The sequence below is a fragment of the Macaca thibetana genome, chromosome 6 (assembly GCF_024542745.1).
Source record: "Macaca thibetana thibetana isolate TM-01 chromosome 6, ASM2454274v1, whole genome shotgun sequence".
NCBI lineage: Eukaryota > Metazoa > Chordata > Mammalia > Primates > Cercopithecidae > Macaca > Macaca thibetana.
Genome location: NC_065583.1, coordinates 34,220,338 through 34,235,198, shown reverse-complemented (window position 1 = coordinate 34,235,198; position 14,861 = coordinate 34,220,338). Strand labels below are relative to the sequence as shown.

Genomic DNA, 14,861 nt, shown 5'->3' with positions numbered 1-14,861 from the left:
CAACCATGGATACATTTTTTTTTAAACAATGGCATCTATAGTTGATGAAGAAAAGGCAAAAGTTACACTTTCATATTCCCCTGAACGGCTGAGGCAAAGTACAAGTAAGGACAAAGTACAGCTAAGGACAACTTTCCACAGAGCAATTTTGAAATATACATAAAAAACCTGGACATTTTTCAAACCTTAACCCAATATTTATTCCTACACCTACGAATTATTCCTAGGGAAATAAATGAGGCTGTATACAAAATTTTGGTTCCACGGATGTTTACTACTTATTTATCTAAGTGAAAAATTGGAAACAATTGAAATTGTTAACAATAGAGAAGTTAGGTTAAATACATAAATCCTTTATAAAATGGATGAGTAGGAATCCACTTTAAATGTTGGGGTAGAATAGAAATGAATGCAAAGATATCCATGACATATTATTTAGCAAAAATGAAAGGTTAAAATATAGTACATATACTGTGATCCTAGTTTTGCCAAAAAGGATTTTAAAAATGTGTACGATATACAGCCAAACTCTAACAGCGATGTGGGATTATGAGGTTTATTTTCTTTTTGCATCTCTAGGTTTCCTAATTTATTTATGAAGGACACAATTGCTTTTGCGGTTCACTCTCATCACTGGGAATCTGACTTCCCTAATGCAGATGGCCAAGCATAATACAAATCTCAAGGATGCCAAACAGGTCCAACTCCTTGCCCAGATGGCAGAAAGCCAAGCCAAGATCACTCATTCCCGTAGTCTTCTATCAAAAGCAGCCTGAGTGCACTTATCGGAAAGCAAATGCATGGAGCTACATCACTAATGTCTGGGGCAACCCCAGGGCTTTCGTTTGCAGGCAGCTGCTGAGAAGTCAGCAGGCTTCCACCCTTCAGCTGGAGAACCGAACCCTGAATTGCACCTTTTATGGCTTTGGTGCAATTTTTCTGGGCTTCCACACCCAACTAGCCAAAGCTGAACCCTGCTCATTGTCCTGTCAAAAGGAAGTAAAAGACAGTGGATAATTCTACTGCTCAGGCTGTCCTGCACTCTCAGGGGATGTATATGGTGTTAAAATAAACAGTGCTCTCTGCCTGACCAAGTTTGGGGCCAGCACTGGGATGGGACCCAATTCATCAGGATTCCTTTGGGACAGGAAGGACTGCCCTGGAATGCTATTGGTTCAGTAATCCAATGGCATGCAACTCCCTAGATTTTTTTTTGGAATTGCAATAGAAAAACAAAACAAAACAAAACAAAAATTAAAAACAAGAGAAACCACTCCCACAGCTTGTCAAATTTTAAAGATATGAATTGGTCAAAATAGAGCACAGACCAGATAGCACTAAATGCGACTGGAAGTCAAAGATGCAGATGCCTCCAGCACCAGTTGCTTTTATGACATGACCAGCATCCCAAGAGAAGCTTTAAACCAAGCTCAGTGATTTTGAAAACCTCCACCAGACACAGCTTCACCCACTGAAGTTCACAAAATTTCCAAGAAATGTAATTCTCCATAATCCCTCTCTCCATGATACTCCTTAGCTCCATTCATGCTGCTCTGCCCTCCTTTCTCAGACCCAAGTGGGCAGTTTTGAAATTACATTTCATCTTCTATCCACAACTTTTTAAGTCTACTTTCACCTCTTACTAGCCCGGAGATGCTATTTCCTGATTCTACCCTCATTGCAGGAGCCAGCACCCGCTGCTAAGGTAGACAAGAGGGCAGCTCTTGCCATGACCAAGAGCCTCATGAATCTCCTCTCTGTAGTTACAGAGAGCTGCCCATTTCCTCAGCTGAATCTGCTTTTCTCAGGCAGAACATCTATAAACTGAACTGGGGCAAGTATACAAGTGATAGTAAGAGAGTTCTGGAGGTAACACGTTCATTAAACACACAGCTCTGAGAAACAGGAGTGTGTAAAATACGAAGACTTACTGATCATGGTGGTGCCACCTGCTAAGGCTGCCTTTGTCCCTTGGAAGAAGTCATCTACTGTGGTCATTCCTTTATATGGCATCTGGAAGTGAGTATGGACATCGATGCCTCCAGGGATCACCATCTTCCCATTGGCTTCGATGGTCTTCACTCCTCCAGGAACAATCAGATTGTCTCCAATTTGTCTGGTGAAACAATCAAACACCTGGTCACTTAAAAGTGCAATTTCCAAGACAAATATAATGGTATAAGGATTTTAAACAGTGTTACTTGTATTTATCAAATTAATCTTTGCAAGTGACTCACAAGCTTAGCAATCTATAAACAAAGATAGATATATACAGAAAACAATGTTTATAGTCACAGAATGAGCTGATATGCTGTTCGGTGGGACCAAGTGTCTTGGTTTAGTACTATAACCCCAGGGGTTTGACAGTGTCTAGAATATAGTGTGTGTAATAATTTTTAATACAAATATTTTTATTATTCTTTTCATTTTGTTCAAGTTAAGGTGAGAAATAACATTTGGAGAAGGATCTAAAGAGTATAAAATAGTGCACTGTTAGAAGAGACTGAAGAAGATAACAGTGAATCATTTAAAGAACAGGTATGGGATCTCCGCTATCTTTTAAGTGGGGTCATCTTTGCTCCTAATGAAAGATTCTGTCTGGGTTATTTCCCACCTAAGTCTTCACTCCCAATTCTACCCTTTTCTGATCATTTATCAGCCAATCACAGCTGATGGCAGATTCACCAGGAGGAAGTCAAAGATGCAGATGCCTCCAGCACCAGCTGCCTTTGTGACATGGTCAGTGTCCCAGTAGAAGCTTTTAGCCGAGCTTAGTGATTATGAAAACCTCCACTAGACACAGCTTCACCCAGGAAGCTTCAGAGCATCTTAGGGAGGAATAGGGGGTAGACTCAGGCAGAAGTAAGCCAATGAATATCTCAAAGGCAAGCCTCCAAGGAAAGTGACAATTACAACTAGTCCCCACACAATGCTGCTCATAGATCAGCCAGTATTGCTTGGCTCATATGTGGTATCACATCTTCGATTTAAATAGCTGGTTAAACATGTCCACTATGGATACCAGGGAGACCTATGATTCAGAAGCCTCTACATGACCATGAAAAATCTCCTACCTTGGGATATCTGTACCTCACTGTTCATGGCATCAACATTTTCCCCTTTTGTCCACAGGCAGCCAAGAAAGACACTCTCTTGGGGCAGTGAGAAGTCTACAACTAGCCTGCCAAACTCCAAGTTCTGCAACTAAAATAAAGTATTCCTGACATCTCTAAGAGTTCAACTTTACCACATCACCACTGGGCCATTCCACAGCCACCATAATTCAAAATATACTGGTGAAATGCAGCCTCTGATCATTAGTCCATTCTAGTTCAGATACTGGCCAATTCCATTCTTATTTTTCTTTTTCACAGGTTCCCCTTTAAGGAAAATTGAGAACCAAAGGCATGAAGAATTGCCTGGTTTGTGTGTGTGTTTTCATCCATTTTGACAACTAGTTTAAAAGCAAGCCTGAAATGGAAATGGCTTCCCCCTTCTTCACTGCTCCAGCAATGAAGGCCGCATTAATCCTTCAAGGCTCAGCTTCCATCTGCCTTCCTTCATCAAGTTTCTAGCAAAATCCAAGTCTAATAATGAGTGAGGCTGGATGTGGGCTATCTGGATTCACAATCCTGGCTCTGCTAGCTACTAGCTGTATAACCTTGGCCAAATTACCTTACCATGCCTCAATTCTTTCCTCTGTAAAATGTAATAAAGACGCCTCCTCCATAGGGTTGTGCTGCACATTAAACGTGAATATGTGTTAAGCCCATAAACACTGTTAAGTACCTAAGAATTCAGTAAATGTCAACTATTATAATTAATAACCAGTCCACTCCCTTCTCTGCATCTCACCTGTTCTATGAATATAATACTTGATATGCCACTCCTTGGTAATGCTAGGTCCTTTGCATATATACAGATATCTCAGTTCCCCTAAAAGACTAAAAGGTCCCAGAGGGAAGACAGCATGATGATTTGGGCCTTGATAATGAGTACCACACCATGTGACACAGCATGAGTTCAATATCTCAAAAAATTGCCTGGCACATAACAAATATTCCACAAGTATTCACAGACAGACAAATAACTATGTGATAGTTAGAAGAGGTCATTTCTGTTCTTATGCTCTGTGAGTTAAGAATGTTGTTGCACACATACAAAATTTCAGGATTGAATTGTGATCATTTAACTCAACCTTCTCTCCACCACCAACACACGCATCTGATGGTTAAATTCCTTCTACAACATCCTTGACAAGTGGCCTTTCAGTCTTTCTAATAGAGATGGCAAAAAGGATTTGTCTTACACCTTCAACCCTGGTTGTAGATCCCTGAAGCACTGTGTGAAGATGGATTCTAAACCTGTATTTAAGGCTCAATTGTGAAAAGTTCTGAGATCAGATGAGATCAGGCACATTCAGGGTAGTATGGCCGTAGCACCACTCCTATTCAACATAGTATTGGAAGTTCTGGCCGGGGAAATCAGACAGAAGAAAGAAATAAGGGGTATTCAAATAGGAAGAGAGGACGTCAAATTGTCTCTGTTTGCAGATGATATAATTGTATATTTAGAAAACCCCACCATCTCAGCCCAAAAACTCCTTAAGCTGATAAGCAACTTCAGCAAAGTCTCAGGATAAAAATCAATGTGCAAAAATCACAAGCATTCCTATACACCAGTAACGGACAAATAGAGAGCGAAATCATGAGCAAACTCCCATTCACAATTACTACAGAGAGAGTAAAATACCTAGGAATACAACTTACAAGGGATGTGAAGAACCTCTTCAAGGAGAACTATAATCCACTACTCAAGGAAATGGAAGACACAAACAAATGGAAAAAAATTCCATGCTCACGGATAGGAAGAATCGATACAGTGAAAATGGCCATATTGCCCCAAGTAATTTATAAATTCAATGCTATTCCCATCAAGCTACCATTGATTTTCTTCACAGAATTAGAAAAAACTACTTTAAATTTCATATGGAACTAAAAAAGAGCTTGTATGGCCAAGACAATCCTAAGGAAAAAGAACAAAGCTGGAGGCATCATACTACCTGACTTCAACCTATAATTTTACAGTAACCAAAACAGCATAGTACTGGTAGCAAAACAGATACATAGACCAATGGAACAGAACAGAGGCCACAGAAATAACACCACACATCTAAAACCATTTGATCCTTGACAAACCTGACAAAAATAAGCAATGGGGAAAGGATTTCCTATTTAATAAATGGTGTTGGGAAAACTGGCTAGCCATATGCAGAAAAAAGGAACTGGACCCCTTCCTTACACCTTATATAAAATTAACTCAAGATGGATTAAAGACTTAAATGTAAGACCTAAAACCGTAAAAACCCTAGAAGAAAACCTAGGCAATACCACTCAGGACATAGGCATGGGCAAAGACTTCTTGACTAAAACACAAAAAGCAATGGCAACAAAAGCCAAAATTGACAAATAGGATCTCATTAAACTAAAGAGCTTCTGCACAGCAAAAGAAACTATCGTCAGAGTGAACAGGCATGGGAGAAAATTTTTGCAATCTATCCACCTGACAAGGGGGTAATATCCAGAATCTACAAGGAACTTAAACAAATTTACAAGAAAAAAACAAACAACCCCATCAAAAAGTGGGCAAAGGATATGAACAGAGTCTTGTTAAAAGAAGACATATATGTGGCCAACAAACATATGAAAAAAAAAGTCATCATCACTGGTCACTAGAGAAATGCAAATCAAAACCACAATGAGATACCATCTCACGCCAGTTAGAATGGCGATCATTAAGAAGTCAGGAAACAACAGATGCTGGAGAGGATGTGGAGAAATAGGAACGCTTTTACAGTGTTGAGAGTGTAAACTAGTTCCACCATTGTGGAAGACAGTGTGGCAATTCCTCAAGGATCTAGAACCAGAAATAGCATTTGACCCAGCAATCCCATTACTGGGTATATACCCAGAGAAATATAAATCATTCTACTATGAAGACACATGCACACGTATTGTTTATTGCAGCACTATTCACAATAGCAAAGACTTAGAACCAACCCAAGTGCCCATCGATGAGAGACTGGATAAAGAAAACGTGGCACATATACATCATGAAATAGTACGCAGCCATAAAAAAGAGTGAGTTCATGTCCTTTGCAGGGACATGGATGCAGCTGGAAACCATCATTCTTAGTAAACTAACACAGGAACAGGAAACCAAACACCACGTGTTCTCACTTATAAGTGGGACTTGAACAATGAGAAAATATGGGCACAGGGAGGAGAACATCAAACATCAGGGCCTGTCAGGGATGGGGGAAAGGGGAGGGATAGCATTAGGAGAAATACCTAATGTAGATGACAGGCTGATGGGTGCAGCAAACCGCCATGGCACATGTATACCTATGTAACAAACCTGCACGTTCTGCACATGTATCCCAGAACTTAAAGTATAATAATAATAATAAAGTTCTGTGAACAATTAGTGCTGCCTATGATGAGCTCTGAAATGAGGAAGCATTTGATAACAAATTTTTCTCATTCTCTCCAAATGAGAGAGCTTGCTACCTCCGAATAGAGCCAACTATACATAATAATTTTTTAGTTAATAGAAAAACATAAAATCAAGTGTGGCCCATTGTTTCCATTTTTCTTACTTCCAGTATGAAAAAGTAATAATGTAAATTGGCAAAGTAACTATGAACAAGTATTTTTCGTTCTTGCATTTGTTCATTCATTCATTCATTCATTCACTCGCTCATTCATTCAATGTATTTGACTAATACATTGACCTTTATCAAGTTATTTACTCTCTGTGTGCTGCTTTCTCCTCATCTCAGGAAAGAGGATAATAATAGTATAGTACTTACTTCGGAGGGCTGCTGGCTGATTGACAGAAAGCATGCAAAACGTTTAACATTGTGCCTGGCACATACTACACACTCAAAAAGTAGCTCTTACCAAATTTTTATGTGCTAAGTCCTGGGTTAAGTATTGGGGATATAGAATAAACAAGATACGCAAGTAAGATACGAGAGCAAGTAAGTCTCCTTACCCTCAAAGGAGACTAACAGTGTCAGAATTGCCATGACTGATGAAAGCACAAGCTGGTTTTGTTTGTTTGGTTATTTTTTTTTTTTTTTGAGACAGAGCCTAACTCTGTCACCCAGGGTGGAGTGCTGGAGTGCAGTGGCACAATCTTGGCTCACTGCAACCTCTACCTCCTGGGTTCAAGTGATTCTCTTGCCTCAGGTTCCTGAGTATCTGGCATTGCAGGCATACACCACCATACCTGGCTAATTTTTGTATTTTTAGTAGAGACAGGGGTTCACCATGTTGCCCAGGCTGGTCTCATACTCCTGAGCTCAAGTGATCTGCACACCTCGGCCTCCCAAAGTGCTGGGATTACAGGCACTTAATGATAGCCGCCATGCCCAGCCGAGCGCAACTGTTTTGAAAGCACACAGAAGGGAAAGCTAGCCTAGACTTTGGGGCTGGTAAAAAACATTTGTCTGCAGAAAACTATATCTAAGCCAACTTTTCAAAGATAAGCAAGAGATCTCTTATAACCAAAATCTTTAACTAGTCAATGAAGTTAAGTCATATAAAAATAAAACTAAAAGAGACCATAGGGGACTAATAGAATGGGTTTGATACACCCAGTCTTATACAACACCTTAGCAGGGTAGTGTACTTTGTTTTCTGTGATGAAACACTATGTAAATCAAATCTTCTTTTAAAGTTTACTATGTAGGGAATCTACACATAAAACTTACACAGTTTTATGTGCCACTTACAGGCATCCAATAGTATACATTTTGGAATGTAATTATACATGCCTAATGAATTTATTTGCAAATCTTGCATGAAATATATGTCCTGTCTGTGCTCTGCCCACCTAAGTTCTATCCTTATGTCAAGGTTCAGATTAAATACTCTCTCTACCCCAAAGCGTTACTTCTAAATGAATTTATTCTTCTTTGTACTTCTAAATCACTTATCCTGACTTCAACTCGTTTGATACCTATTGCACAAAGCCTTATATTTTTAGGGTGCTGTAATTTGTGCACATCTTCCAGTATCCTTAAGGATGATGGCCACATCTTGCACTTTTCCATGACCCATAGAATGCACATCAATACTTTCTGCACAAAGTTGCCCTCAGTATCGTTTCATTCTGTTGATTAAATTAAGATTTTTTTCACTACATTCATGTAATCCAAGCTTCTTTATGAGCCATTAATGAAGAGAGGAAGTGCAAAACAATAAAGAGAAGAATTCCATATACATACTTTATTAAGCCATCTTCCATGTAAATATCAGCATAAAAGGACTGATCATCGTTGACGATTCTGCCTCCCTTGATAAGGAGACGGTCACTCTAGAAAAGAAGGAAAACATGAGTCATTATCACAGGTATGATTTCAGAGAAGAGTGGTCTGCCAAGGTTTTCCCAATTCATTGTTCTAGATGTCTAGTAGAAACACATTTACCAAAGACATATGTGTGCTCAATGCACTCAACATTTAGTGTAGGTGTATTTGTTGGGGAGCCAGTCTTTCTTGGTTGTCCTTAACTCAAATTATTCTAGAGTTTCACCTCTTGCTTCTGCAATCTATTAATATTATAGCCACCTGGAAACATATCTACTCAAGTAAGTGAGACATTCTTTATATTATTATATTTTCTGATTCAGTAGGCACTAAATATTTAAAGTGGGATAACCTATGCCTCAGTGCCTAGTGCACTCTCTGGTACTCTGTTGACACTCAATGGTGATTCTCAAAAATAGAACATATGGCTAGGCATACAAGGAAAGAGGCTTTTAAAAGTATTTGTAATGACACGAGGGCATGCTCAGATCATGGTTAGGTCTAAAATTCAGCACACTTACAAATGTATGCACAAGTATACACAATATTGCAAAATGTATAAGAAAACCACTAGAAGGGAAAAAGGCAAAGTATCTATAGTATTTAACTCTCAGTGGAGAAATTGTGCAGGATTTATATTTACTTCATTATACTCAATATTTCTCACATTTTCTGAGTGCATTTCTTTATTGTTTCAATTATGAGACAAATAAAGCCTTTTTAAAAATTATAACTTACCCTAGAACTTAAAGTATAATAAAAATAAAAAAAATTTTAACTTAGATGAAATTTGAGTCACCCAACTGGAAACAATGCAAGTTATTAACAAAGTAAACATATACTTTACATATAAGTCAGGAGAGGGACAAATCAGTGTCAACTCGACAGATCACAGGTTTCATCAAATGAATGGAGCTTAGACTGGAGTATGAGGGATGGATGCAGCTTTGTTGGGTTCATGGAGGAGAAGACAACTCCCAGGAGTCTGGCTGAGTGTAGCTATAGCATGAATAAAGAATGAGAGGCTGGACTTTGTGAAGAATTCAACTTCACAAAGAGATTTCAACTCCATCCATCCATCCATCCATCCATCCATCCATCCACCCATCCATTCCCAGGTCATTGCTTTTATGGAGCTTAAAGGGAAAGTCTGGTAATAGAGAAATAAACTCAAAAAAAAAAATCAAGCAATCTAAAATTATATTAAGCGTCACAAAATAAAGGGGAGTGGGCTTAAGAGGCTGGAAAACGTCTTTTCAGGGAAGAGCAATGTAGATGGGGATGGGGGTGAAGAACTTCTGTAGGTAGAAGGAATAGCATGTGCACAAGCCCAGAGGTAGGACTAAGTTTTGTTGCTCTGAAAACCTGAAAAAGCTCAATGTGGGAGGAGTTTAGGGTTCAAGGAAGAAAGTAGCATTAAATCAGATTGGGGAGGTAGGCAGGCTATTCATGCTGGGTTTGGTAAGAGTGAGTTAGAATGAAAATACACTGAGACATATGTCAGGATTGTAAGAGGAGTGAAGATCTGTGTTGAGAAGTCAGCCTTAGAATGCATTGCTCAGGGTAAATGTTCTCCATGGCTATTTGACTATGGGAATTAAGAGTCATTGATCAAGTGGTCAGGGGCAGGGAGATGTCATATGCAGGGCCAACCATGGTCATCATTCCCTTGATGCTGATTCTACAGCCCCTGATTGAGAACACCAGCTTTCAAAGAGGATATAAATTTTATGGAGGATGGAGCCCCAAAACCAGGTTGACTTTTGGCTTCAGAAATGAAAGGGCCAGAAAATGAGATTTGAAGGTAGGCCCCATCTGGGATATAGAAAACTACCACTTAGCTTCTCCTGCTCTTCTAAGGTATTGCATAAGAAGAAATTTCATCGTGTCATATTGTGAGGGGAAATTATTTTTTTAAAGATACAGATCAGTGAGGTGTTTCAAAACAAACTACATGTGTGGCAAGGAAGACATGCCTAGGAGGTCAAACACAAACGTCCACCACACATGATAAACAAGCTCCTCATGATCTGGTCTGTCAATATATCCACCCTCATTTCTATTATGTATGGCCTGTATTTTAAAATGACAAAACATGCCGTTCTTGTCACATTATCAGGCTCTCTGTCCACTGGGCATTTACAAAAATGTTCTCTCTGCCTTCTCATATAATCACCTGGCATCTAGCAGTCATCTCCTTTGTCAAGGCTCCAAAGGGCTTTTCCTCCATGATGTGTGACCTGACCTTCCAGCAAATTTCACCTGCTCCCACTGCAGTTTAGTTGGAAAAATAACAATGTTCTACTGTAGCTGATTTATTTATTATTCAAGTATCTCTTGACTAAACCAAAGACTCCTTTAGTCCTGGAACAATGTATCTTTTGGTATTTTACCTTAGTTCCTGGAGCTCATCCTAGACAGCTATTCCATACTGGTTGAATGAATAGGTGAAGGGTGGGACACAGGAGGTTGTATTATATCCACATGATGGAAAGGCGTCTGGGTCAGAATATTGTGGGAAGTGGCCAAAAATTAAATTTTGAGAAAATAAATGATGGCTTCGTGATATACTATCTTAATAGTACTGCAAAATTACATGAGGCAGTCCTAGGTCTGTGCTTCCAAACTAGTGTGTACATTAGAAAAATACATATTCCCAGGCTGTGCTCTACATCACCAAATCTGCATTTTATAAGCTCCTTATGCAGCCATCAGCCAGCCCAGTACCAAGTCACAGACTAGCACAAGGAACCACTGCCCACCTCCCTACCCCCAACCCCACCCCACAGTTCTATGTGTGTCCAGGAAGGTGACAGAGCATCTTCAAAAGGAACTTCATAATAATAACAATCTTGGTAACTGTAAGAGTACCCTCCCTCTCATAATTCAACGCTTTCCTGATTTTCTTTATCTTCCTAGCAAAGAGCTGAACTAAACTGGTTTTTGGAAAGGGGCCAGTTTCTGTCTGAACTGAGACTAGTTATGAAATATGACCAGCCTAAGGACTCCCAGCCCTGAGCCACTGGTGTGATCATCACTCCCTTCAACAAGCATGAAATGTCAGCAAAGCAGCAAATGCTATCTCCAGCCCTATGTACATCAGGGGGATAGTAAACACTGATCCAAGTGGAATTAACACCATTGAGATGGTATCATTGGAAACTTTTCAAATAGTAATTAAATAAAATCTTTCTGGCTCAATAATCAGCAATCTAAACAGAGCCCAAAGATGAATGATAGGCCTGGTGTAGGTTTCAGAGAAGAGATTAAGAAGACTTTGCTTCATGGGCTACAAATATTAATGTTATTATTATTTGTTTTCACCATGCGGAGCAAAAATATCAAAATCTGAACTTAAAGAGCTCAAATAAATGCCTCCTCTAGGGGTCCTCAGCTTGCCCTGCTACCCTCCCCAATTTTAACTCTTTGCATGGAAGGGGGATCCACTACAAAAGGCAGCCTAGGCAAATCAGTCATCAACAAAGAGGATTCTGAAAGGCAATTCTTGGGCTTGGCACTGGGGAATGTGAGTGTGGGGTATGACACAACCACTGACCACCCCCAGGTCACATAAAATCAAACCTCACTGGACACAAAAAAGTGTTTGTCTATGAATTCATGGATAAGCCTGATAGATTAACACATGCTAGGATCAAAAGCCAACAAGATGAACAAACCCAACATCTCTGATTAAAAGTTGTTCTCTGCTTTGCAGGGACATGGATGGAGCTAGAAGCCATAATCCTTGGCAAACTAACACAGGAATAGCAAATCAAACCCTACATGTTCTCACTCATAAGTGGGAGCTGAACAATGAGAACACATGGACACAGGGAGGAAAACAACACACACTGGGGCCTGTCATGGTGGTTGTGGTGCGAGGAGGAGGGAGATCATCAGGATAAACAGCTAATGCATGCTGGGTTTAATACCTAGGTGATGGATGGACAGATGCAGCAAACCACCATGGCACATGTTTACCTATGTAACAAACCTGCGCGTCTCGTACATGTATCCCAGAACTTAAAATAAAATAAAATAAAATAAAATAAAATAAAATAAAATAAAAGTTGCCCTCAGTGATGAATATGGCTCAGTGGGCCTCTTCACCTTCTGTTCCTGGCAGCCAATACTGCCAAGCGTCCATGAGCTGATGCCTGAGGAGGTCAAATGGTCTTGTCTACAAGTTAGCAATCTTTCTAATGTAAATATATATATATATATATATATAGAGAGAGAGAGAGAGAGAGAGAGAGAGAGAGAGAATGATGGTATCTCTAGGGCATGCTATGGTAACCTGAAGGGTATCCAGAACCCAAAATGAACCTACTCAGAGCCTGAAGCAACCAGCCACTGACCTGTCTTAGGCCCTGCACAGCTACCAAGAGCTGAGTGTGTCACTGTCTTGCAGCCCAGCGGGGTTCCAGGCACACCAGCTGGCAAGTTTGGGTCCAGCTGAGTTTTCCCACTGCTGTGAGAATCAGACCACTTAACTAGGTGTGTGATCTTGAGCTGGGACTTAACGTCTCAGAGCATCGTTTTTTTTCATCAGCCCAGAGTGGATAATAATACTTAGCTCGCCTCACAGGGTGGCTGCCTGTGTGTGTGTGTGTGTGTGTGTGTGTGTGTGTGTGTTTGTGTGTATTATCTAGCACACAAGTAAAAAGCTAATAAATATATTTATTCCATTAATATTATTTATAATACTTTGAATGTTTTTAAGTCTTATGAAGTACGCTGGTGACAGACTATTTTTATTTTCCAAATGGGGAGATATACACAGAGAGGTGAGTGACCTTCTCCAAGTGACAGAGTAGATTAGTTCCAATTTGAAGTAAATCCATGTCTCCCATCTCCTGGCACTTCACTGATTTCTCCTAGGCCACTGTACCAAGTGTCTTTCAACCTTATAGCAAGCAGCTCTTTCTGACAGAGCTCTCTTCTCTGATACTGAATTTGTTCCAGTGTCCAAACTGCTGACCAGTTCTCTGAGGCAGGTAGCTTTAGGAATCCAGTAACTTTTAAGCCACTGCTTATAAAATCAGTGCAATACACCTGCCCCTTATGGCCTGAATGTGTTAACGTAGTTTACAAAGGGATCTACTTTGCAATCCAGCTTGGCACAGGACTTTAAAGTGTGATATAAGTGTAACATCTTTTCCTTCACTAGGGTATGATACTGATTAGGAAAACTAACCATAAAAAATTGAGTGTGGGAGAAGAAGAATGAAAGAGAGAGGAACAAAGAAATGAATAAAGGAAGTAAAAAGAGAGAGAGAAAGCAAAAGAGAGGGAGGGAAAAAGGTAAGGAGGAAGGGAGGAAGGAAAGGAGGGAAGAAAAAAGAAAGGATGGGGGCCAGGTGCGGTGGCTCATGCCTGTAATCCCAGCACTTTGGGAGGCTGAGGTGGGTGGGTCACCTGAGGTCAGGAGTTCGAGAGCAGCCTGGTCAACATGGTGAAACCCTGTCTCTACTAAAAATGCAAAAAAAAAAAAAAAAAAAAAAAAAAAATTAGCCAAGCATCATGGCAGTCATCTGTAATCCCAGCTACTTGGGAGGCTGAGGCAGGAGAATCACTTGAACCTGGGAGGCAGAGATTGCAGTGAGCCGAGATCACACCATTGCACTCCAGCCTGGGTGACAGAGAGTCAGTCTCAAACAAAAAAAAAGGAGAAAGAAAAAAGAAAAAAGAAAGGAAGGAAAGGAGGGGGAAGAAGAGAAGAAAGAGAGGAAAGGGTGGGGAGAGAGAAATGGAAGATGTAATAAATGCTATAAGGAATGTTATTAAGAATGACAGATGCAAAGTAAAATAGGCAATGAAAAGACAGAATCTTCAGGTAAAAGCCTACTAGAGATGTTGGGCTCCATTTTAGTTTTCCTGCCCTAGTCTTCAACTTAGAGAACATAAATTACCACCTTGGTCTATCTGAGGTGATGAGAACACGCCTCCTGGAGAAACCAAAGCCCTCCATGGACTTCTTCCCAGTCAATAAAATCAGCCTGAGAACAGTGCTTAAGACACATCTGTTCCACACTCTGCAGACATTCCAGCAGCTCAGAGTAAAAACTATAATCCTATAAAGAGGATTTAAAATGAAGAATGAGACTCCCAAAATCAAATATTTTGTTACCTGCATTAACAAAATGCAGACTCTGGCCTTCTCAGTGTGGATTCAAGATCCTTTTAAAATCCAGATGAACGTGCAGGTGGTTATTTAAAATAAATTCCCATTTGGGCAATTAGATTTGATTTCCTAAAACACTTTCACTCTTAAGAAAACATCAGGACGGATAGACTGCATGGATGAAATCTTGTTTTTCTTCCCCAAAGCAGCATCACTTCAAGAAGAGAGAAAAAACCAGACATTCTAAGATAGTCCAGTTGACTTAAGGTGATATTTAGGAAAAGGTACTAAATAGGCTCTCAGGAGACTCGAGTTCTTATCCTGGCTCTGCTATTAAATAGGTTGCCTTGGGTGAGACATGCA

At 40.0% G+C, this 14,861-nt stretch overlaps 1 protein-coding gene across 2 annotated transcripts in view; it reads right to left on the bottom strand.

Annotated features, from left to right (window-relative positions):
• DPYSL3 (dihydropyrimidinase like 3) overlaps nucleotides 1–14,861 on the bottom strand; it is a 116,085-nt gene that overhangs the window by 26,453 nt on the left and 74,771 nt on the right. For both annotated transcript variants that reach the window (XM_050794004.1, XM_050794005.1), the window contains exons 2-3: nucleotides 8,294–8,382; nucleotides 1,932–2,116 (exon numbers count right to left, since the gene is read on the bottom strand). In XM_050794004.1, coding sequence (XP_050649961.1) covers nucleotides 1,932–2,116; nucleotides 8,294–8,382 — 274 coding nt within the window. The remainder of the gene's footprint in view (nucleotides 1–1,931; nucleotides 2,117–8,293; nucleotides 8,383–14,861) is intronic.